This window comes from Onthophagus taurus, chromosome 6 (genome assembly GCF_036711975.1).
Source record: "Onthophagus taurus isolate NC chromosome 6, IU_Otau_3.0, whole genome shotgun sequence".
Taxonomy (NCBI): Eukaryota; Metazoa; Arthropoda; class Insecta; order Coleoptera; family Scarabaeidae; genus Onthophagus; species Onthophagus taurus.
The window spans coordinates 31,007,116-31,033,893 of record NC_091971.1 but is presented as its reverse complement, the minus strand read 5'-3'; the positions used below and the strand labels follow the sequence as shown (position 1 = coordinate 31,033,893).

Below are 26,778 nucleotides of genomic sequence, written 5' to 3'. Positions count from 1 at the left end.
TATTCATAATGACACCTATGTGAAGTTAGTCCCCAATTAAACAGAATTTTACATGTATAGTATTTTAATTATAACATGAGAACCAGTGAACCGATTTCGATAAACAATGTCTCATTCGAAAGCTTAATCCTTGGCCAATACGAAAGTGGAAATGCCCGATTGACGATAGCAACAAACCTTCCAACAACAAACTTTTATCCGCAATTTCCTATCTATTTTATTAGCTGATATCTTTCGTATTATTAGATATAGCAGAACACTAAATGCACCATATGAAAGCTTGATTCTTTCTTTATGAAATCGTCGGTCCTCGTTTGCCGATATGTTAATATTAAAATCAATAAAAGATGAAGAACACCGCTCTGTACGTAAAATAGCTTAATATTACCAAACTTCAAGCCCTTGTGCAATTGTTATCAAACCGAATTTTAAAAAACTGTGTTCACAATCAGAAAGAACGCTCCTTCAAATATCTTAATCCGGGTTTTTGTTGGTCAATATCAATTAGCATCATGGTTAAATCACCTTTAATATACATCTGTATATACAGAAACGTTTAATTGCTCTACCTCTAAACAACTTTCTTACATATTTGATATGAGCAAAACTATAGAAGTATATCAATATCATGAAGTTACAGACTTACACAAGGACGTTTTTGGTCAAAAAATTACCAAATTCACACGTTTTAGCTACTTTTAAACATTGTTGGGATCAATAACTTTCTTATATCACCAGGAAAGAACTCTATTTTAAAAATCGGTTTGATAACAATTGCACAAAGGCTTGAAGTTTAGTAATTTTAAGCTATTTAATCTAAGTACAGAGCCACCGCTTTGTAGTTTAAGTACAGATTGATCTTAGTATTAACTTATCGACAGACAAAGACCGGTTTTAGATAGAGAAAGAATCTCGAATTATCTCTAATAATAAGAAAGATATCAGCTAAGAAAGTAGATAAAAAATTACGGATACAAGTTTGTTGCTATCGGACAAATGTGGAGGAGGCTGAAAACTAGAAACATAAAACTAAAGAAAATTCCAATATTTTTAAGCACCACATAAAGACTGAACATAATATAAATTATGGAGGAGTTGAGCTTTTTCATTCGTGTAACAAATTATAAAGATAATAATAACTATCTACTTATGAATGAACAAGTTCAACTTTCTCATAAACCCATCTTCGTATAATTTTACAATATACATGTTGCTTAAAAATCGTCAATCTTGCTTTTATCGATGTAATATCGCCCAAATAAGAATTTTGTGAAAAAAGTTGCCTTTTCGAAACGATACAACCTTACAGCATCTTCCATCTTTTTTGTTTCCGGGTGGAAACGTGCCCATTACACCCACAAGTACCCATCAATTGCATTTCTACCTTAATCTTTTGAATTTCTCCAAAATAAGGTTTATTATTCTTCTCTTTCAGACTTGACCAAAGGATTTGACGAATATTTCACCCTACGTTATGACCTTTTGATGTTAAAACTTTGTAACTACGAAAGGGATTTTCATCAATAATATGTGTTATTAAGTTCCAAAATAACGTTAAACTAACTAATAATTATCCTAATTATAATATTTAAGTGGTTTGAAGTCTTTTAACTCTCATGCTCTCTATTTAAATGCGATAACAGATTATAAACATTTCAAATAGATTTTTAGAATCTATTTGTATCGTATATTCTATTCAATTTCTTTTTTCTAATCTATCTTTGCTCCTATCTGGCGACGCTTTTGTACACAGTTAATAGACACACAGTCTATGTAACGACAGGCACTTAGTCATTATGACCTATGCGAGGTTAGCTCCAAATTTTCCTAGTTCCCAATTAGATAGGATTTTACATGTATAGTATTTTGATTATAACAAGAAAACCAGTCACCTCGCATTCATTGCAAATCATACTTTCTACCGAGATTTTGATGACTAAAATTGGTCAATTAGTTACGGAGATAATTGATGTGTTTAATTAATTCGTTTATTGTGTTTTAATCAAAATGCTTAAATATTTCGAATCGGGCATTTCGACAACAGCATTTAGCCAGACACAAACTTTCGATTGAGATATAAAACATTAAAATCCGTCAAACTGTTCTCTAATTATAGTCGATTTAGTTTAAATTAAAAATTAATTAATAGCACGAGCGTTCACACGTGCATAAACAACGAGCCGAAGACGGTGTCATTCCGAGGGCTGTATAAACTTAGCGGGAGAGAATTGAAATCGAGCATTTTGTGATTTCGATAGAAGACACTATGACGAATCGAGTGACGTATAGATTTTGATCATCGGGTACATCGTTTACGAGTTATCACCACTTAAAGAAGGTCAATTTTGTGTTATTTTCGTGTATCTTCGCATTATTTTGACGTTTTAGCGAAATTCGAAAGAGTTTTCAAATTTTCACGGGCATTTCCACTTTCGTATTGGCCAAGGATTAAGCTTTTGAATGAGACATTATTTATCGAAATCGGTTCACTGGTTTTCATGTTATAATCAAAATACTATACATGTAAAATGCTATTTAGTTGGGGGCTAACTTCACATAGGTGTTATTATGAATAATTATGTTGTAATCTCAACAAGTTTAGTGAAAATAACTTTTTATTTTGTGCGTGGGTATAAATTAAACAATTTGAGGTTAGGATTTAATACGAAACTACATGGTTAACATTGCTTGTGTTGTCAGTTGTAATTGTCATTTGGTTAAATGCACAGTTTGTTGCTATCGTCACACGGGTTATTTATTTATTTTTATTTTGTAACCATGTATACACATGTCTTTTTTAATAACTATTTTAATTTAAGCAAACTATTATTAAATAAGCTACTATACTTATTTATCATTGATATTTACAATTTAAAGATATTTTAGTCGTTTGACAGATCAATTGATACACAATCTATTAACATAAAGTCTATTAGCACACATTTGGTAGAAACAATTCTATCTAACGCCATTTAATTGTCGTTCTGCATTGATAGCCTAAGAAACAAGGTTTTCATCCGAAAATATGTTGTAATCTCAACAAGTTTAGTGAAAATAACTTTTTATTTTGTGCGTGGGTATAAATTAAACAATTTCAGGTTAGAATTTAATACGAAAATGCAATTTTAACATTGCTTTTAACTTCCAAAAAGAAACGTCAAATCGCAACTTTAAAGTGATTTTTCGGTAAGTACTACACTTTTCCGCACTTTTTTTTTATCATTAACACATCTTTTGAGTCATTTCCTACCGATTAAAAAAAAAATCATCGATTTTTAAGTGGGACAGGTATTCTTTAATTATTCCGAATAAATAATGCGACTAGCAAAAACACTTATCAGCTCCATGCAGCAGCTTCTAGAGTTTCGTTTATTCTCAGCTTTATTTTGATAGCCAAATACTCGGCTATGATGAAACCTGTGGTAAACGTGCTCCAATCCGTAGCTTTGAATGCAGGTAAGGCATCCCAGCACATTATCCGCCTTTTGGAATTTATAGAAAACCACCGTAACGGTCCAGAAAACGTCACAAATGGAATTATTAGGGACGCTACTATCGTTGCAGAAAAACTTGGACTGGGAGAAGACATGAAAGGACTTCATGTCTTCATGCCCCGTATTGTTGAGAGACAACAACATCAGAACAACCACCCAGCAGCAAGCCCCTCAGAATTCTGGCGGAGGTCTTTAATAATACCATACTTAGACTCGATTATTAATTCTTTTGAAGTTCGCTTTTCTGAAGAAAACACCCCGTCATTTTCCTTATCTAAATTACACCCAACTCAAATGTTAGACATGTCCCTTGAAGACTTCGTAGAAGCTGGTGAAGTCTTTTCCCAATTTTACAATTTATCAAATATCAACAACGAAATGGAAAAATATTATGGAAAAAACTATGGCAAGATAAACCTGACTCAAAAGAATTAAGTGTTGTGGATGTCATAAAAGATGCCGACATTTTTTTCCCTGAAACGAGAAAAGCCTTTATAATTTTGGTCACTTTACCCTGCACGACATATACTGTTGAATGATCTTTTAGCAGCTTGAGGACAGTAAAACCTGGCTTAGAAGCACTGTGGCAGAATGTCATCTCAATGGTCTTCCCATGATGAATATGTATAGGAAGCATATTTTTCAAAACTTTGAGGGTTTTATTAATAATCTGGTTGACCAATTCGCGAAGAAGCCACGAAAATTATGTTTTAAATAATTTGGTGTTATTTTTCAATTTTTTTGTCGTGCCTCCCTCTGGCCCACTGGCTGGCGACGCCCTTGATGCTCAGGAAACATTAGTTGGCGTACAATTGTTAATCATCTCAATTGTTAATAATAACGAAGATACAGATTATTAAAATTAATGCTTTATTTTCGTTTTTCTTTAATAATTTCCACTGACAATTAGCATTAATACTGTAGTATTAATGTCAATTAACAGTGTTAGTCTAGTGTTTGACTAAATAAAATCATTTTCAACGCCAACTAATGTTCTTTGAGCATACCTAGTTAAATTTTGCAATTTGCTTAAACAGTAATTATCTTGGAAACGGAGAACTTTAGAGAAGATTGGTAGGTATACCAAATTTATGTAAAACTGTCTGAGAAACAGTTTCAAGTTGTGTGAGTTATAAAAATTTTAACGATGAAAAAGATGACTACTTTAAGGGAGGTTTTTTAGGGTAGCCGCCATCTGAAAAATAGATCAAAACGAATACCAAATTATTATTTATCATCTTAAAAATGGTAATGTACCAATTTTCACGTTCCTAATGTAAGAGAAAGCGAAATTATTAAAGAAAAATAAAAATAAAATATTAACTTTAACCATCTGTATCTTCGTTATTATTAACAATTGTACGTAAAGGAATTCAGTGTTGCTCTGTGTCCCATTAGTAACGGATCAGCCTGTATATCTTGTTTGAAAAAATCGTAATTTAAAAATGTATCATAACAAATGAGTTGTAACGACGGGTTTCATACATTTTAACACAATTTGTAAATTATAAATATTAGGTTTTCCTACATTTATTATAAAGAAGGACAGAGTGAAGCAGGAATAATCTATTGCTATACATAGAAGCTTCAGGAAATTGATAACAACATAGGAACCAATAAATGAATCTAATACATGTACAGGTCTGTCACGACGAAACGAGTCTACACGTATGTGGCAAATTACTGGCACTATTTTTCTGAAAATTTGCATATAACGTTTATCCGAGGTGCTCGTTTCAATATTTTCAGTTTTCTCCAACTTCCGGTTATTTTTCGGGATCCCCGCTAAAGTTTAATATAATTTGATCATATGTCTAGAGTGCACCATTTTTGAATTATTTCAGTTTTTTCGAAAATTTTGGCAAACCTTCACAATAAATATAATTTTTTTAAATTACACTCGAGTCCGGCCAAATATTCTCAAGGTTTGAACTTTGTCATTACATCGCTATATCTAAAATGTATGGTTTTCGTAGAAACTTGAAAAAAATGAAATTTTCTTGATTATATGATTTTCTTATAACAGCAGAAGAGAAATGAAGGTACTATATTTAACAACATATGAAAAAACAAAAAACAAGAACGAAAAATTGATATAACTATAGTAAATGTTTGAACTGGTTGCGCTCAACTTCCAAACATTTATGCTTTCTTTTTAAGAACCCAACATGAGTTGCACTCCGAATTTCTGCGAAAGAAAGAGATCGAAATGCATTACGACCTGTTTCTTGGCATTCTTCCTTTGTTGTGATTGGTGTAGCATACACGATATCTCTCATACAACCCGAACAAGAAAAATCTAATGGAGTGATATGGGGATCCAACGATTCTCAAAACGATTTTGTACAAAGTTATATATAAGTGCACTATAATTTTGCAGAATTTCTAGATATGTTTCGAAATAATGAACAAAAATTAGAAACAAAATTTACCCTACAATTTCCAATAAGCTTACCATTCAAATTTTCGTTATAAAAGTGCAGCACTCCATAATTTTTTATGACAACTAAAACATAAAAACTCCAGTATCCACTCACTCCAATAAGGAGAGTTAAATAAATGCCGGTTAAATACATCATTCTTGTAAAATTTCGCCTTATCCGTCCAAATTATTTTTTCCAAAAATCTTTATCTTCTTGAGTTTTAATCAACATAAGTTGACAAAAATCAATTCTCCTTTGATCGTCACCTGGCCTTAAATTTTGTGCCAATGAATAAGAATAAGGATGAAAGTTATGTTTTTAAAATCCTGTGATTGCTTTTCTCAGATATTCCCAAATCTCTTTTAGCATCTAATAACGAATTTTCAGGATACGCTCTGAAAAACTCCAAAACTGTAATTTCATTTTCTTCGCTATCTACGATTGGTTTAACTCTTTTGTGCTTTCTAACAAACTGGCCATACGTTCTACAATTACTAAATCCTAAAATTAAGATATTTGAAGGAGCGTTCTTTCTGATTGTGAAAACAGTTTTTTAAAATTCGGTTTGATAACAATTGCACAAGGGCTTGAATGATCCTAAACGGAACATGATTAACACTTTTGCTACGTAAACGTCAAATTATTTGTTTTAATGCGATAGTTTTTGTTTCTACGGTTTGGTTGCTTCAAACCAAAAACAACTGACAATTTTACATTTACTAATAACCAAGAAAATTTCATTTTTTTCAAGTTTCTACGAAAACCGTACATTTTAGATATAGGGATGTAATGACAAAGTTCCCTTATTTTCCAGCGTATTTCCTGCACGTTTCCGGTGCAGAAAAAAATTGGGGTTGTCACTTAAAAAAATGAAGTTTTCGACTTTTCGAAATAGGGAAATTCTGCGCAAATTTCTGACCAGCCTATATAATTTTTTAAAAAACTTTTCAAGGGTTATGTAAGCTATGAGTCCTTTCTGTGAAAACCCTGAAAATATTTGGCCGGACTCGAGTGTAATTTCAAAAAATTATTTTTATTGTGAAGGGTTGCATCTGCCAAAATTTTCGAAAAAACTGAAATAATTTAAAAATGGTGCACTCTATTCATATGATAACTTATATCAAATTATATTTCCTTAAAATTTAGCGGGGATCTCGAAAATTCAATAAAAATTGCTGCATTTCATTTAAAATAAGGAAGTTGGGGTCCATTTCCGGTATAACCGGAAGTTGGAGAAAACTGAAAATATTTTAGCTGAAACGAACACTTCGGGTAAACCCTGTATGCAAATTTTCACTAAAATAGTGTCAGTTGTTTACCATATACATATAGACTCAGCTCATCGTGACAGACCCTGTATATAAAGTAACCATAATAAAGATCAATTAGTCGAACAATTAAATGAAGAAATTGTACAGATCGGTACGTCAGGAGAAGTAATTATTGTAGGAGACTTTAATGGTAGGGTGGGAAAAAAGGATACAGATGTTGTTGGAAATTATGAATATTTATACAAATATGCGAACAAAATCAGCTGAAAGTTCTACATGAGTTCTGCCAACACTGTCCATAAATATACATGGAAAGAGACAGCACAGAATATACAACTTTATAATTAGAAGTATATAGCTGTAAAGTGTAGTCTATAAAGATAAGACAGCAAAAACACTAAAAACCAAAGAGTCGGATTACTAGAAAAGACTTGCTGGAAAATATAGACTGGAAAGCAGTAGAAACGAAGACATAAGAAATACAATGAAAATAAATAACGAAATTGTTGATGATGTAATAATTGTCCTACTTAGATGCTAATTAGACGCTTATCTATGCAAATTTTCACAAAAATAGTGCCAGCAGTTTACCAGATACAGGTGTTTCACTTAAAACTCCCAGGCCAAGTATCTCTGGAATGGGTTGAGATATTTTAGTTTTGTAAGAAGTTTTTAACAAACTTTTTATTAGGTGCATGTGATGGAACATTGAAAACTGTGCACTTTCCTTATTAACATTGATTTCAAAAGTTAGTGGTTACGAAGATATTTAGTATTAATATTGAGAAAATTTTATTTTGAACGAAAATATGCTGATAGAATTAAGATGGTTATGACATGGGTTACATAGAAACCGTGTACATTGTTCATTATTGTTTGATTATTTTATTACTTTATGGAGTAATTTAGTGTATCTTAAAATTAACAGCTAAAATTTTAACTTAAAATGATTAATAATATACAATTTCAGATCGAAAAACATTTATAAATTTATGCACAAACCTTACCAATGTTGGATCATTTAAGAAACTATAACGACAGAGAGAAAAATGAGTTCATTGTGACAATTAAAGGAAGACACGCAAATTTCTGTTACGTCGTGCCATCGAATTTTAAAAACGTCGTTTCCATAATAATGGAATAGTGTGCAAACAAAATAGTCGACATGGGTACAAACAAAGAATCAAACGATTTTTTGGGTCAATGTTTGGTGTGGAATAATCAATGGAACTTTGGTAGGACCTTATTTATACCACGATACGTTAACAAGTCACCGTTACCTGGAGGTTCTCCAGAACAACCTTCCTGAACTGCTTAATGATTTGCCGGACGCTTTAAAAACAACGATGTGGTATTCAGTATTTGGATCGCAGGTATTCGCATTTCCAGGAGGATGAATTGGTACAAATGGTGATATAAGGTGACCTTCGAGATCCCCTGATTTAACGCCGCTTCCCTTTTTTTTGAATTCTTTAAAAGCGAATGTGTATAAAGAACCTATATCCGATATGGCGGATTTATACGCAAAAATGTATGCAAGTGTTAATGCAAGTAATTGCGCCACATTACTTAGAGTATGTAATGTTGAACTGATAAGACTGTTCGAATTGTATGAAAATGGAAGTAATTTTGAACAGTTATAAGTTTTTTTGGTTGTACCAATGATTGTTATGGTGAAAATTTTATTTGATAGCCTAACATGTTATTTTGTTTTTATTTTGTATGTTAGAAAATAATGTTCTGACCATTTTGTTTGTTTCTATAAATAATTTTATTTCAATTCTTTTTTACTTTCCTATTAAATATCTTTGAATGTCGTTTTAAAATCAATGTTAATAAGAAAACTTGCACAGTTTTTGATATTCTATCACATGCATCTAATAAAAAGTTTGCGTTGAAGGGAAAGTTTCTTTTCACAGCAGCGCCACCTTTATTTTTGTACAATGCAAAATAATAATACTTAAGAACTGAAGTCATTTATGAACTTTAACCCAACTTTTTACAAAACTAAAATACCTCAACCTATTCTAGAGATACTTGGCCTGGGAGTTTTAAGTGAAACACCATGTATATATGTAGACTATATATAGACTTACCTCGACATGAGAGACCCTGAACAAAGAATGGGTCAAGACTGACTACCAAACAAAGTTCTGCACTGGGCACAACTTTTAAAGTAGATCCCACCCCGTAGATTTTTCGTAGGACTGAATAACGAGCGGTATAAATATGGATACGTAGTCTTGCATCTGTTAATTTTTACATGCTCGATCGAACTAAGAAAAATCTAAGAGTTGGGACATTCTTTAAAAGTTGCAGAGTCCATATTTTTCACAAATTTTTATTTAGATGTATAATAAAAACTAATTTACCAATATTTGATTTTGGGGTATCATTATATACGTCTTTTATAGCCCTATTAGAAAATGTTACAATATGTAGTATGGTTTTCCATTATACAAAAATGACTCAATTTTCGGAAAACTAAAAGTGATAAAAAAATGATTATAGTAAAATATATGGGCTAATAAAAAAAAGATCGAATCAAATGAGCATCAGGGATAGTATCGAGAGATATTGATATTTGATAGGGAATATCTTGAGAGGAATATTTTGAGACATGTCAGAAACAATTTTAATTCCAAAGATGATATTAGGGAAAAAAGTTAAAATATTCGAAGATTAAGCACGATAATGAGAGATCTCGAGAGATATTAAGGATAATGTTGGGCGACATTACACGTTGCTTAAAATTCCTACGACGATGCTTAGCTATATCAAGGATAATATAGATATAGAATAGGGGACATCTTGAGAGAAACTGGCAGAGTGTTGAGAAATGATAGGTATTATTATATTTAGAAACGATTTTAATGCTAAAGACGTTATTTTAAGAAAAAAAGGCGATATTCCACGATATTAGGGCCGATATTGAGAGATATCAGAGATGACCTTGCGATAATTAGAAATATGACTGAGAGACATTAGACGTTGCTTCAATATTTCCATGACAATTCTTAACTATATCAAGATCGGTATTGATTATTGAGAAATGTTAGGAATTGTATTAAGATATGTCAGAAACGATTTAGCTACCAAAGACGATATTTCAGGAAAACACGAGCGACATATTATAGATAATATAGATATATGATGAAGGGACCATGTCGAGAGATATGAGGGTGATGTTGAGAAATAGTCAAAATGCATTCAACGGACTCATAAAAGCCTGGTTCAATTCAAATCGTGTTTTGAATGATAACGACATACTTTTGAGGCAGACTGTATAATTACAGATATTAATCGTGTAGTTTTAGCGGTTAAAATCACATAGTCACAGTTAAAATTTGTACGGATTAATTTTTTGCTTAGTTGCTCAAAAAAGAATACATATCCTATCTTACCTGTTAAAATAGTCATGGGGAACTTTTTCAATTTGCGTTGTATTCGAGCATTCTGGATCCTGTCTCGGTTTTACCTCGACATGTTTCAACATGCAGTTTAAATACGACTTAACCATTTTATAGTTAGGATCAAAATATTCCCTTATTGGATCGCATTTCAATATTTTATCTTCCCGTGATCTTTTAGGAGATGGCAATATTGGAAAAATGTGGTCATCAGCATTTGATTGTTGTGTTTGATCGGTATCCAAAGCAATGGTACTTACACCACTTAAAGGTAAAATAGACTTTTCGGTAGGTGTTATACCATTCTTTATTTGTTCTTGTTCATCTTCCCGTAATCGTTTAAGAGACGGCATGTTTACAGATTCATCAACTTTTGGATGCCGTGGTTCTTGATCTATTAACGCATTGAAATCCAAAGGAACAGTGCTTGCTCCACTTAATGGTTGAGCAATTTCATTGTCACAACTTGTTACAGTATTCCGCTTTACGATAGATTTTTCAATCGGAGGAGTGGCTTCAATTATATCTTCGCTTACTTGTTCTTCTTCATTTTCATCAGAACTGATTAATGGGTTGTGGAGAGAAGAAATTCGTCGTCTTCTTCCGATTATCGAAGATGACATAGAATCATTAAGTCGTTCATTAATAATAATGTTTTGTGAATGATTAGATTCCATAGTTTCATCCAGTTTCACCAATCTTTCTCGGACATTGTTTGCTCCACTTAAGGGTTGACGAAACTCACCATTACGATCCGATAAATTCATTGGTTCTACAACTGATTTTTCAATCAGAGGTATATCTTCAATTATATCTTCGCTTATTTCGTGTTCATCCCCATCACAACTATTTAAGGAGTCGTGATGAGAAGAAATTCGTCGTCTCTTTCCAATTATCAATGATGACATTGAATCATTAAGTCGTTTATTAATATTAATGTTTTCTGAATGATTAGAGTTCATAGTTTCATCTAGTTTCACCAATCTTTCTCGAATGGTGGTTGCTCCACTTAAAGGTTGAGAAAACTCGCCATTACGATCCGATAGATTCATTAATATTGTGTCTGATTTTTTATCAATTAGAGGTATAGCTTCAATTATATTTTCGCTTCCTTCTTGTTCATCCTCATCACAACTGTTTATGGGGTTGTGATGGAAAGAAATTCGTCGTTTTTTTCCAATTATCGAAGATGACATTGAATCATTAAATCGTTCATTAATAATAATATTTTCTGAATGATTAGATTTCATAGTTTCATCTAGTTTTAACAAACGTTCTCGGACATTGTTTGCTCCACTTAAAGGTTGAGAAAACTCGACATTACGATCCGTTTGATTAATTAATGATGTGTCTGATTTTTTATCAATCAGAGGTATAGCTTCAATTATATTTTCGCTTCCTTCTTGTTCATCCTCATCACAACTATTTAAGGGGTTGTGATGGGAAGAAATTCGTCGTCTTCTTCCGATTATCGAAGATGACATTGAATCATTAAGTCGTTCATTAATAATATCGTTTTCCGAATGATTAGATTTCATAGTTTCATCTAGTTTTACCAATCTTTCTCGAATGGTGCTTGCTTCACTTAAAGGTTGAGAAAACTCAACGTTACGATCCGATAGATTCATTAGTGTTGCGTCTGATTTTTTATCAATCAGAGGCAGAGCTTCAATTATACCTTCGCTTACAACTTGTTCATCCTCATCATCAGAACTGTTTAAAGGATTATGATGGGAAGAAATGCGTCGTCTTCTTCTGATTATTGTCGAATTAGTGGATGCCCTTGAATCACAAGATTTTTCCTTTATGTTTTGTGAAGATGAGTTATCAATTTCATCGAGGTACACTTTATCTTTTAATATCATAACTTTTTCACGAATTTTCTTAGTTATTGTTTTAGATTCCTTTTGTGTCACATCCTCCATAACATTTTCCATATTTTCATAATCTTTGTGATCATTTTGGGAAGATTCATTGCGAGCCGTTTTATTTGATTTTCCCATTTTCTTATCCTTCTTCTTAATATTTTCTAAAACATAGTCTTTATGATCAGTTTGGGACAAATTCGTAGAAGTGACCTTGGTTGTTTTTGATTTTTTCTTGTCAGATGTTTTAATTACATATTCCATACTTTTTTTATCTTTACGATAATCAATATTTTCTGCAATTTCAGAGTCTTTAAGGCCAGTTTGAGACGAATCAACTTTGGTTGCTTTTGAGTTTTTCAACTTTTTCTTATGGGATTGTTGTATTAGGGTAGTCCCGCTATTTTCCATAATTTCGTTGTTTATGTGATCATTTTTGGAAATTTCATCGACGGCTGATTTGGTTATTTTTGATTTCTTTTTAAATTCTTTTATTAAATTTTTCTCCTTAATATTTTCTACATCTTCACTCTCTTTGCGATCAATTTGACAAGATTTTTCAGGTGTTAATGTGGTTGATTTTGACTTTTTCTTCGATTCTTTCTTTATAACACTTTCTTTATTTTCTAAAACGTTGCTGTCATTATCATCATTTTGGGGGGCGTTTTCGTGAGTTAATTTAGATATTTTTGATTTTTTCTTTGCAAATTTTTTGGCTGCGACATTCTTCTCAATATTTTCGTGATCTTTATGATCATTTTGAGAAATTTCATGAGCATGATCTTGGCTAATTTTTGATTGTTTTTGACCGGAGTTTACATAATCAACCTTTACTTTTTCCGATTTAATTGGTTTTCTGCTTCTTAAAACCATTCTATTATCTATCATATTTATTGTTTCATCTTTTATGATAACAATATTTTTAGAAACTTTCTTATCTTTTTTATTGGATTTCTTTGTGCTATTTTTCTCTTGTTTCTCAGCATTTTCTTCTTGACTTTCGTTTATTTTTAGTTTTTTCTTGTGGACTTCTTCTTGAAGACTTTGAACCTTTTCTATTTCAGAAATTTTCTCGTTCAAATCGTTAACACCTTTAAATTGTTCTTGATCCAAGCCTACAGTAACCATCCTTTGTTTTTCCAGTTCGATTGGATTTATGCTTGTGAAAGTCATTTGCTGATCTGATTCACTTACTTCCAACATTTCGATTTCTTTCTGACTTTGAAGCTTTAGTGCTGGAGAAATTCCATTCTTGTGTAAATCATCTACAACATTTAATTGATCTTTTATTTCCAATTCCATCGATATTTTACTCCCGGAATTCATTTTTCTCTCTTGTGCATTTATTCCTGAGTTAATTTTTTCCAATGGTTGAAATTCCTGTTCTTCAGATTCACTATCGGAATTCATTTCTTTCTCTGATGCATTTATTCCTGAATTAATTTGTTCCAACGATTGAAATTCCTGTTCTTCAGATTCTTCAGGAGTTCTGTAAGTCTTTTCTTTATCCTATATAATTTAAATCAATGCTACTATTCATAGTATTTTTTTTAATATTCGAAATGACACGCTAATTCAGGATAGGATTGAGGACGCTAAAGAACAATTATTTTTTCATTCACCAATATTTCGCTTTTTTTATTAAAGCTTCTTCAGGGTTTGAATTTTCTACAATCAAACTATTGGTGAATGAATTAGCATTTTATTAATTAACATTTAATTAACATTTTTTATCCTGAATTAGCGTGTCATTTCGAGTTGCTAATGGGATTGAAGAAACAAATCTCCTGCTTAAAGTTTTTTAATATTCTTACCAAAATCAGCTTTATACCATCCTGAAGCTCACTTTGAATTGTTGCCGTATTATTAAGGTTTTCGTCATATTTTTTATCCTGAAAAAACATCCGTTAATAAATCTTTAAATAAATATTCGTATTATCAATAAAAACCGTTAGGTAATCTTCATCTTCTTCATCAGTAATAATTATGACTTCACTTTGATATATTATACCTTCAATGGAAGATGTACTGGTTTCAGCATTAATGACAGCGGCTGTAGTTTCATCAAATTCATTTTTACCAATAGAAGATTCATCATCCATATTAATCTCATCCAGTAGAGTGTCAGAAACACTCGAATAACCTGTTATTATACATTTATTATGTAGAAGTACTTCATTTCTTTAAAAACTGGGTTTCGTAATTCCTAATTATTTTTATTACAAATTCCGGTATAAACAAATAACGGAAATACAAATATAAATTGACCAAAACATTTTCCATGAGAAAAAACGTGAAAGTGCTCTTAATCTTAGCAGGCTCATACAGATAAATGACAATTAGTAAGAATTAGGAAGAGTGTGCATAGAATGGCTCTAAAGATTAACTAAGCTCGAAAATATATATCTTATTAAAATTGTAGACATCAATCAACAGTTCACCTCAATATTTATGAATTGTGTCATTGATGCCATAGATATGAGATATCTTAACTATCTTTACTCTCTTTAGTAACTTCTCGAGTCGGGAATTAAGAGTTGCGTGGCCGTGTCATTAATTCGATTAATGAAAAGCGTTCAAATCACCGTCGACTTCAGTTAAACTTCAACCTAAAAAAGTAGCAGCAACGGACCTCCATGGCAAAGTTCGCCTTAATCAGCTAGCTGCTCGTCTATTTTATTCCTACGTAGAACGGCGATTTCTTCTAGTGAGTGATGGAGTCTCAATCTCAAGTATTCAACAGCGAATAAGCTTTTATGAGTCATCGATTGGTGCAGGAAAGCTTGTTATTCGGTCACCTGAACAGCTTGATAGTTCTCTAATGTATGAATGCAGCAATGGTAATAATTTCATTGTTTATGTTGTTGTCTAATTAAATGTAGATGCCTATTAGGCGGCCAGGTCAACCAAAACGTAAGCTTTTATAATTTGATAAACCGCACGCATTTGACGACAAGCAGTGAGTAGCCACAATTACATTCTGCTTATGAGATTTCGAAATCACTAATTATTAACATTCGCAATAATAATAATAAGTGTCAAAAGACACTTGTTTGTCCTAAGACTAAGAAATGAGTCTTGAATACGGAGGAATTATCGAAGAATTAACGGCGTGAGGATGCAGCAAGCAAAAGGAAACAAATGGCGATGTTCAGAACTGAATTGTCCGGAGCAGTAAGTTCCCCAATCGGACCTTGGGCTCAGCGATAAACAAAACTATAACAGCAGACAAGTTAAAGATTTGCGCATGGAACGTGACATCCATGTGTGAACCTAAAAAATGCATAATATCATGCACGAAATGCAAAGAATGAAGCTCCACATCTTGGAAATGAGTGAAATAATATGACCAAGGTATGATCAAGTCCTAACAAAAACAGGCATGCTGTACTTCTTTGTAAATAAAGATAATCATAATAGGCAGGAATCTTTCTTAGGCCATAATATCTTTCGAGACAGTAATTGTTACATAATTACTGTCTCAAAAGATATTATAGCGTCCGTTATCAATTTTGCCCATCTCAGACCGAGCCATGCTCTTACAAATACAGACCTACTCAAGGAAACTAAACATAATACTAATATATGCCCCTACTGCAGATAAGCCTGAATAAGAAGTTGAGATATTCTACGAACTAATCAAACAGACGCGAAAATCATTAAAGGCTAGAGATATTACTATAATACTTGGGGACTTTAACGCAAAGGTGGGCAGAAGGTAGAACTACCAGAATATAAATACCATATACAGCACAGGAATAGCATCAAATGAATGATTACTATCAACTTTCAATACAGTCTTAAAAAAGAAGAGTGCCAAAATTTGACTCAATTATTGCATAATAAGCCTAATGGCTCACACATTAAAAGTTTTGATGAGTCATGATTCATAATAGAATATGTAGAAAACTAGAGACAGACATTAGCGACATACGATTTGGTTTTAGTAAATGCCAAGGAACAAGGGAGGTATTGTTTGCACTCAATGTCTGTGAACGTATGCCCATGTGCCAAGCCGCGGTGACGCGATCAGCGTCTTGTTCTAAAGTGTGTTTTATTCTGTTCTCAGTTCGAATAATTCGAATATTGTACATCTTTTGTACAATAGAACATCTTTTGTGGTACATTACTTGTTTTCTTGTATTATCTGACATGCAAATTGTCATGTAACTGTTTTTGGCAAGTTATTTTTTAATACTGATAGTTTTTCTTTATAAAAAGAATTTTACAACATGTGATCTCTCCTATAACTAAGATAAAAAAATGTTAAATAGGTGTTCTTTACTTGTAGTCGGAAGAAACTGAGGATCTCTGGCGAAACATCACAAATACAGGGTGATTCACATTGTCACCAAGTACGAATTGAGCGCCGTTCGATCTGCTTGGCCATTGGTCGTCAACCCTACCTACGGATCGGACGGTCGCCAACCAACCACAACGCCCGGTTGATAGGGTTTTACCCAAGGGCGCCTATTTAAGGCGGCCGGGTTTCCATCAGCGGTCAATTCCAACCGAACTCCGAAGCGACAACAACAGCGACAACAGCAGCGACAACGATATAAGCGACAACAAGCCAGCACTTCAACCGCCAATTCGAAGACGACCCCTTTCGTCTTAAAAAAACCTTTGAGGGTTTTTTTTTGTACATATTTTTGTAAATAAATTATTTCGTTTTATTCAACAACTGTTGTTTCTTCTTCGGCGCAATCCATCCCCCGTAACAACATAAGAACCGACACAGAGCAGGGACATGTAGATTACAATAAATTAAGATGATTTAACGGAATTTATCTCTATACCAAGTTGTACCTGTATAGACCTTCAAAGTTGGGTCTTAAATTTTTAAAACATTCAATATCCTCATAATACATTAAGCTAGAAATACCAAATTTGGTACATGTTATGAGTGTACCAAGAGTATTAATTGGTAGGAAGTTGACACCAATTGAGGTATTTTAAAGGGTTGATTAAGGGTGATGGCCCCTAAATTTTGAGATTTTTTTAACCTTTTAGCGGATTTAATACGTTATTACCTCATTTCATGTGGAATTTAATTCTAAAACTTTTTTACTCTTATTATTTTTTAAAAACCTTTGTCGTTTTCATAAAAAACTCAAATCACTAAAGACACGTATTTAACTCAAATCACTAACTCTCAAGAAATACGAATTAAACGAATGGACAAGAAGTATTTCTGTAAATAGAAATGAACAGACTTCTTTATTGCCCAGATTTAAACCTTGAATAAAAAATACAAATGATAATATGTTACGTACTATCAGTGCTGTACTATGGGATAGAAGCCTGGACAATGGAAGGAATCGACGTAAAGAGTAAAATTTTCGTTAGTGGGTTGGGTGTGAGCAGGGGCACATTTTTGATGTGCCATCTAGATCCCGCCTTACATATTTTATTTATACATTGTAATTAAGTTTATTTAATTCAATAGAAGGCATTATTATTAAAGTAGTGGATATAGGCGATAAAATCATTATAAACGATTTGTGAAAAAATCCACAACTTTTTGGTGTAGATTTTAAATTTTTTTCCCCTATTTATATTATTTTTCTAAATCTAGTACAGTCAATATTGATTGATCAAAAACTGATTGATAGGAAGGAGACGAAAGTCATGACTAACAATAAGAAACCTTAGGGATGTACCAGCAAGCAATTATTGAAAGTGGTCAAGTGTGGTCACAAAATCATCTTAATGATTGCCAACCTTTGGAATTGAGACGACACCTGAAGCAGAAGGTTACACGAAAACGGAGGTTTTTGTAATGGAGCGATGGGATCGGACAATTTTTTCACAATAGCGAGTCGGTAGTGTGAAGATAAAGAAGAGTGGTCGAATGTACTCCCACAGGAAAATGTCGATCGCGTAAGAATGTCTTATTCAGAGTCTAAGCCAGTCAACTAGACAAGAACATTTTATCTAAACATCTACATTTTCACTCTTACAAAATTATGGGTGTTCAAGGGCTGTTTCCGATAGACTACCGTCAACATCAGAAATTCAGTGTGTATATTAGATGTAATAGTGATGTTGTCAGATGAGGCTCACTTTTTTTGACGGTTTTGTCAAAAAGTTAAATTGTCGCTATTGGTCACCTGATACTCCGCTAGAATTACATCGACTGCTTCTACATAGCCAAAAGATGACAGTGTGGTGTGGAATTCGTAATAGAACTTCAAGTATTTTTAATGCCTCATATTGAAGAAAATGACATTGACACTGGCAGTATCTGGTTCCAACAGGACAGAGCTTCGGGTCATACCACGCGGGTTTCCATGGACTGAAAACGACTTTTCGCCAACGCGCGATTTTTCGAAGTGGTGATGTTCTCTGGCTTCTATGCTCCCCAGAACTTAACTCCTGTGAGTTTTGTCTGAGGCTATCTAAAGGCTAAAGTGTAGGTCGACAGCCAATAGTTAAAGATGAGTTATGAGAAACTTTACAGGCGAGGAGTGCATTCCTACCGAGAGTTATCATTTAAATGAGGATCATATTTTTTCATAGAAACGAAACTTCTCAAGCTGTTCTACAGATAATTAGCGTTAGTTTTAAGTGATATAATGATCTTATTATTTGTTAAGAAACTTGATTGCCAAATGTTAGTAATAATTACTTAAGGTAACGTCATATCTGAAGTGGAAAACATTTGCGAAAATGTAAAATGTAGAATTCATTGAGTTTAAAGACAGGTTAAATTTAAGTTTTTAAATAATAAATTGCTACGCCATGCACAGCTTATAAACAATTCTGGTTTTTGATTGTTATTGTCAAGTGGGACAAGAAATCAGTAATTGTACTTACCTTGAGCAATCGATACATGTTTAATAAACGATGTACACTGAAGAATGTTTGATGGATGCCTCTGATTGATATTGGTTAAATAATCATCATCAACAGTACTATCGGCTGCTACTTGATTACTAAGTAAACGTGTGTAATCTTGTGATGGACTTTGTACTGTTAAAGAGGAGGTAGGAGAAGAAAATTGATACATTTCATTTAATGATTTAAACGATTGAGTTCGATTAGCGATTGTAGACATTGTTTCATCAAATTCTAAAATTAATAATATTATTCAATATTAGTAGGAAAAAAAGAAGAGAAGTAGACATACCGGTAGTGGGGAGACCCTTGTGTGATTGTATATTTTTGAATACATTTATCCTAGATATAATCGTATTCATTATTCCTTCAAATGTCTTGCTATTATTAATCACCATCGAAACAACTTTGCATTTTTCTTCCTTCCGTGTAGAGTAAAAAATAACGTCCACTTTGTCTTTTAAGAATATTTTAAATACAAGGGTACTATTAACGTTTGCAGACCTTAAATGTATAGATATTTTAATAAGAAAAACTCAAGAGATGATTAAAAATTACTTAAAATGAGCATGATCGTCTATATCATCATAAAAGACTGTAATAAGTTCCCACATCATATTATTTCCATGTTGTTGACAAAATACTGTTGATTTTTGTTCACAATAAATTGAAATTGAATATTTATTGAAATCAACCCACAATGGTTGACGTTGGTATCTTGTGTCCTATAAAAATAGTTTATAAAATATAATAAAATAAATCAGTAGTAACAGAAGCATACCACTGGTCCGTAAATTGGATTTCCATCAATATCAATGGCATCGACGATTACCGATAAAACTCTTTCATAAATTTGATTAGTTATATTAAGAAATGTGCGTGCCGAATAATTGAAATGTTTCATATCAAAGTTTTTTAGACCATATTGCAATGACTCTGCATCCGGAAACATATCGTTTGACAAATTCAAAAGTTTTTGTTCGGTACACACCAGAAATAAATTTTCTAGAATTAATACTTGATATTCATAAGAATTAGATGCAGTCAAAATATCAACAAGTTTGAATCTAAAAAGAATGACGTTGAATTAAGTTTTTGCGAAATAAAGTACAGAATAAATGTTTTTAAAACAATACTTTTTAGGTATATCAAATACCTAGAAATACATTGTTCAAATTCGCGAACATGGGTTGTACCTTAACCGACAACATCATAATGTGAGTACTTAACACGTTCGCTGCGGTACGAGACATTTAACCGGAAAGGAGATTTGCGGAGTTGCGGCGCGAACATTGTCGTTTTTCTAGGTACGGAATTAAAAAACTTTTTAATTTTTCAATGTTTTGTAATAATTTTTTTCACAGGCATATTTGGGAATACATAAGGATCTCTATTACAAAATAAATAGTGATATGACGTGTCGCACACCTAATTAAATAATCCTTGTTCTGGACAATTCTTTGTGTATCAAGTGTGACTCATTCTGTATATCGAAATAAAGTAAAGCAAGTCTTTACGTGTTTATGCGCTTTGGTGATTTTAAAGTCGGCACAAAAATCAATCTGTATAACGCTTGACTTGTATACACAAACTCTTATCAATATGGATTCTTCTGCTCTTAAAATATCATGTTTAGTCAAGTGACTAAACATTCTATTCTGATTCCTCTCAAATAGTTCTGATTCTTCTCAAAGATTTTATGACTAACAGGTATGCGCTTCAACTACAACAAGATACTACAAATCAAAGAAGTGCAAGTAGAGTAGAAATGAAAACATTTTTTCCCAATAGACATCGTCGTATATTACAGAAAAGTTTAACAATATACATACTAGGTTTAAATGCTTGTATTAAATTAAATGTCATACAAAGGTAAATGCTATTGCTACTGAATATGAAAGTGTAATTAGTGATGAAATAGGATGTATTAATACAAAAATTCATTTATTATTAGATAAATCGGTAAAACCTAAAGTTGCTTCTTTTAGAAGAATACTTTTTTTACTACACAATCTATTAAAAGATGAATTAGATAATCTTGTTAAATTAAAAATAATTAGTCCAGTAAATATACCGACCGAGTGGGTCTATAATATCGTAATTGTTAAAAAATCGAGTGCTAAAATAAGAATTTGTTTGGATCCACAGCAATTAAACAAAGCTCTTAAAAGATCCCATTATCCTTTTCCTACAATAGAAGAAATTGTTTCAAAGTTGATTGGTTCAAAGTGTTACGCGAAACTGGATGCAAAATCTGGTTATTGGATGTTACCTTTAGATGAGGAAAGTGCTAATATTTGTACTTTTCAAACACCTTTTGGGCGATATACATTTTATAGAATAGAAGGTGTTATAGTATTTCAAGACGATATTTTGATACACCCAATTACCTAATTATAGTTGTCAATTTTTTCGATCGAAAAACTCCATCTAACGTATTTTCATACATGCCAAAAATTGGGAGGAATTAGAAATTAAGAAAAAACAAATGTTTGAAATTACTCATAAACAAAAAATAAAATTTAATAAAGGGAAATATATACTTAAGGCTGAAGAAATAAATTATTTGGGACATATTTTTAATAAAGAAGGAATAAAGCCTGATAATGACAAAATAAAAGCTTTTACTGCATTTACTTAGTTGAAATCACCAACAGATAAAAAATCATTGCAAAGAATATTAGGCCTGGACATTTAGGATTCTTTAATTATTTAAACAAATTTATACCAAATTATGCAGAAATAACGGCAAATATGCGTGAACCTTTAAAAGATAAGATAATATTTGAATGGAATCAACACTTCGAAAAAGATCTAAATGTTTTAAAAAATAAAATAATAAATTCTCTACAATTCGTGTTCAGCCTGAAAGATAAAGTTACTTTATCAGTAGACGCTAATTCTAAAGGATTTTGCATCAAAAGCTTGACAGCAAAGATATGCTCAAATTGAAAAAGAATTATTAGCGGTAGTCTGTGGCTATGAAAAATTTAAACAATATATTTATGGACAAAATATAATAATCGAAACGGATCATAAACCATTAGTACCAATATAACTTCAAGATTCCAAAGACTGATGCTTAAACTTCAACCATACACATTTAAAATGGTACACGTTCCAGGCAAATATTTATATGTAGCAGATACATTATCGAGAGATGTTGCTGAAATAGGACAAGATAATCAGATGATATTAGAAAAACCAATTGAACTGCAAGTTAACTTATTAGTTGAAAATCTAATTTTTAAAGATGACAGAATCTTAGTATCAAACAGTCTTAGAAAGATTATGTTAGAAACACTACATAGTGGTCATCCGGGAAAAGAAAGAATGAAAAATCGTGCTTTTAATACAATGTATTGGTTAAAAATTAACAAAGACATAGAACAATATATTGACGAATGTAATATTTGCAATAAATATAAAGATAACAAACAGAAATCTAAGTTAATTTTAAGAGGAACACCTAAACTTCCTTGCCAAGAAGTAGGCATAGATATTTTTGACTACTGTAACAAAAACTTTATAGTAATTGTTGATTACTTATCTAATTTTATAGAGACATCACAAGTTAGTGACTTAAAAAGTACCACAATAATAACGAAAATAAAATCTGTTTTTGCTAGATTCGGTATACCCCTAACTGTTTACACAGATGGAGCGAAGTATTTTAATTGCAAAGAATTTAGAGAATTGTCAGATAACTGGAATTTTAATCATGTCATATCAAGCCCGCATTATCAATCAATCCAATGGAATGGCTGAAAGCGCGGTAAAGAACACCAAAAATTTATTCAAGAAATGTAAAGACTCTAATCAAGATATTTATTTAACATATTTTACGAAATACTGCAAGAGATAAAATGAATTCACCTGCAAAGATCTTATTCAGTAAAAACTTGAGAACAAATATTCCAATGCAATTAAAACAACTTAAACCAAATAATACAATAGATGAAGACATAAAAAATCTAGAAAGACACAAACAGACGTATAAAAAATTTTACGACAAGAGATCAAAGAAAGAAAGTAATTTTAATAACAATCAAAGTATTATGTTCAGAAAGAAGATGAATGATATATTGGTAAAAGGAAAAATCGTAAGTCCTACTAAAGAACCAAGGTCTTACATTGTTCAAGACGAATTAGGAAACGAGTATAGAAGAAATGAAAAACATATTTTTGAAAGAAAACAAAAAGAAGAAGAATGTGGTGAAACAGAGCGTGAAAAAGGTGAAAATGAAGAAGACAATAATATAAATATGTTAAATCAACCTCCTAAACCTGAAACCTATTCCAAATCTCCTAAAAAAGACGAGCTAACAATCATAAAAAATTTTAATAATTAATAGCACAAGATATGGAAGAAAAATTGTAAATAAATTTAAAGATTTGTAAAAAAAAATAATAATAATAAAAAATAAATAACATTAATTTAGCTTAAGAAGGGTGTTGTTATATTTGTATTCGATTTGTTTTAATATAGACAACCAACTGTACATTTTGAATATACCTTATATGAAGGAGTTTACATTAACAGTGTAAGATAAGGCAAAATAACAGGACAAGCTAGTTTAATCATATCCGCCCGAATCCCATCACCCTCAGAATAAGACTTCAATTTATAGATCAATTTTAGTGGTGCGTACGAGAGTCTCGTTTTCGAGAGTCTGGCATGGTCTCGTCTCGTTTTCGAGACGATACTCAGACAAGACAAGACGAGACTTTTATTGGTCTCGTCTCGAGTCTCGTGCATGAGGTCTTGCGTCTCGTACGAGAGTCTCGCAGGTAAGTATTTCTGCAAATAATATCTGCAATATTTCTGTAACTATTTTCGTATCTACACGCTGGAATTCTAGTAATGATATGTTGAAAGTACCTCCTCTTGAAGGTAGACATGGACTTAGTGCATTGTGTCAAAATGTTGTTGATTTAAAACCATATGCTCTTGAGGACAAAGAATGGATAAAAGAAGTGCATAAATTACTAGTCAACTTTCAAATACTTTTCAAGAAACTCGGAGGAGAGAAGTACGTCAAATTTCCTATGTTGGTTGTACGTATCAATATACTAATAGATAATATTGAGAGCAAAATATTTGCATGGGACCGAAAGGCAGATCGAAACACTGTCGAAGAGCAGCTTATTGTTAGCTTTCAGGCTGCGAGAGACAAAATATTAAAGCATTATCGTAAAACTAATTAGATTTATGTTGCAGTTTTAATTCTCGATCCGCGGCATAAGATAGAAGTTTTTGATATGACAAGATGGAGCCAAGAATTAAAAGAGACTTCGATTCAGAAATTTGAAGATGTATATAAAATCTATTTCCATCTATCAGAAGGCCAACGTTCGAATGTAACGGCATTGGAGGAACGAAAAGATTCTAGAGTGGAAAAGTCGGATTTTATAATTGATCAATCCTACGCCTTCCGAAGGAGAATGGATGCTGGAGCTTCAAAAATATTATTCTATGCCTCAGTGCAATAAAGACACAGATATATTACAATGGTGGAAAATTCATGCTTCTGAATTTCCTATTTTAAGTTTAATGGCACGAGATCAGAAACAATAAGATCATGCATAACGAGATTCCGATACTTTTATGAGACTCTCGTACGAGAAACGAGACAAGACGAGAGTGGAGGTTGCGAGACGAGATTTGATACAAAACTTATTAGTTCAGCGGCGAGACGAGACAAGACTTTATGAAAATCTCGTCTCGTTGGTCTCGTGCGAACCACTAATCAATTTGTATACTACATCAGTTGATATCGATTTGAATTTAAAATATTTCTCGTTATTAACATTTAAATTAGAATAATACTCAAAAACAGCAGGATTGGGCGGTAAGCGTCAGTGATGTTCGAAACACTCCTCAAAAAGAAGTATAGTGTGATAAATTTCCTACAACTTTTGTCAAAGGAAGAACTGCGTATCTTGGCTCCTTAATGCCATTCATGTACTTTGTCGCTTACGTGGACATATTCTTTTATAATGTTAATACAGGGGAATTTCGAGAAAAACGACATTTTTGAATTCAAGATGGCGTTCGCGCTCCCTAGCGGCCATCGTAGAAGCTAGTTTCCGAGATAAAGTACTTTACACGTTTATTTGGCCACCCTGTACATATTAATTCCTAAAAATGTACTGCCGCAGAGAACGTGTTAATAAAGGTGTTACTACGGTAATAATCCCACAGTAAACTTAACAGCAAAATGATAAACATAAATTAAATATTGAAAAAGTTAAATACTTACATATAAAACGTATATGAATCTCCTATTTTCTCTCGAATCGTTTTATCCGTATTCCGAGCTAGATTATTATAAAATTGCAAAACTTCCATACCGACAAATTCTGTTAAGTCTGGATCGCAGAGTATTTCGTGAATTATCGGTGAAATTTTATTAAACAATACATTTTTTAAACAATCCTTTGAATTTAAAGTATTGAACACGATCATATACGTTGAAACCGCCACTTTTTTCGAGATCATATCGCCATCCATGTGCGTTAAATACAGCGAGATCAAATTTATGTACGATTTTGTACATTCCACCAACGTATTGATCAACGATACATTATCAAACGATTTACAACAATGTTCAAATTCTACAGAAACCCGATGAAACGCGGTTTGGAAATCATCTGAGCTTAAATCCTAACGAACAAATTTTAAAAAAATTTACATACAACCCGTTTATCATTAACGTTTTATGAATCTTACCTTAATCTCGTTTACAAACGTAACCAATTCGGTTAACGTCAATCTCTGAGACGAATTACTTGACATTTTTCTACACTTATATTACACAAATTATTATTAACTTATTGTTACTGCATTACTGCGAGAAAACACATAACCTGCTATATGTAAACATTAAGATAATCTTCATTTGTTTTTTTTAACCGGTCAGGGCACTTTTCCAAATATAAAACCACTCAACAAGGTTTTTAATAAAGTTTCAACAAACCTTACATCCACTAGTTAATTAATTATTTCACTGGTTTCAACTAACAGTTTCTTATTTCTCGATTCTTGCTTTAAATTACTTTAAACCCGATTCGATTAAAAATAACGTCAAATAATTTTAAAATGGTGTTTAATAATTTTAATTGTCAACGTAAGATGGCGCAAGTTGTCTTTAAATCTAATTTTATTTGTTTTTTTATTATTTATTGACGATTTATTGATAACTTTATGAATAATTAATTCGGTTTATAAAATAGTCCATTATGATAAATATACAATAAATTTATAAATAATTATTAAATTAATCTTTTAATAATCACCGTAACCTATAGATGGCGCAATTTTTGAATGTTATGTTATATTATTTAAAAAAGTTTTTTTATTATTTATTGACAATTTATTGATAATTTTATGAATAATTAATTCGGTTTATAAAATAGTCCATTATAATAAATATACAATAAATTTATAAATAATTATTAAATTAATCTTTTAA

The 26,778-nt window shown here is 32.0% G+C and overlaps 1 protein-coding gene across 2 annotated transcripts in view; it reads right to left on the bottom strand.

Moving 5' to 3' along the window:
* Positions 1–26,190, bottom strand: part of LOC111418485 (repetitive organellar protein-like) — a 40,686-nt gene extending 14,496 nt beyond the window's left edge. For both annotated transcript variants that reach the window (XM_071196592.1, XM_071196593.1), the window contains exons 1-9: positions 26,037–26,190; positions 25,567–25,970; positions 20,085–20,370; positions 19,862–20,028; positions 19,596–19,807; positions 19,283–19,537; positions 14,413–14,606; positions 14,278–14,355; positions 10,593–13,972 (exon numbers count right to left, since the gene is read on the bottom strand). In XM_071196592.1, the coding sequence (XP_071052693.1) occupies positions 10,593–13,972; positions 14,278–14,355; positions 14,413–14,606; positions 19,283–19,537; positions 19,596–19,807; positions 19,862–20,028; positions 20,085–20,370; positions 25,567–25,970; positions 26,037–26,102 (5,042 nt within the window). In that variant the 5' untranslated portion in view covers positions 26,103–26,190. The remainder of the gene's footprint in view (positions 1–10,592; positions 13,973–14,277; positions 14,356–14,412; positions 14,607–19,282; positions 19,538–19,595; positions 19,808–19,861; positions 20,029–20,084; positions 20,371–25,566; positions 25,971–26,036) is intronic.
* Between the last annotated feature and the right edge of the window lie 588 nt (positions 26,191–26,778).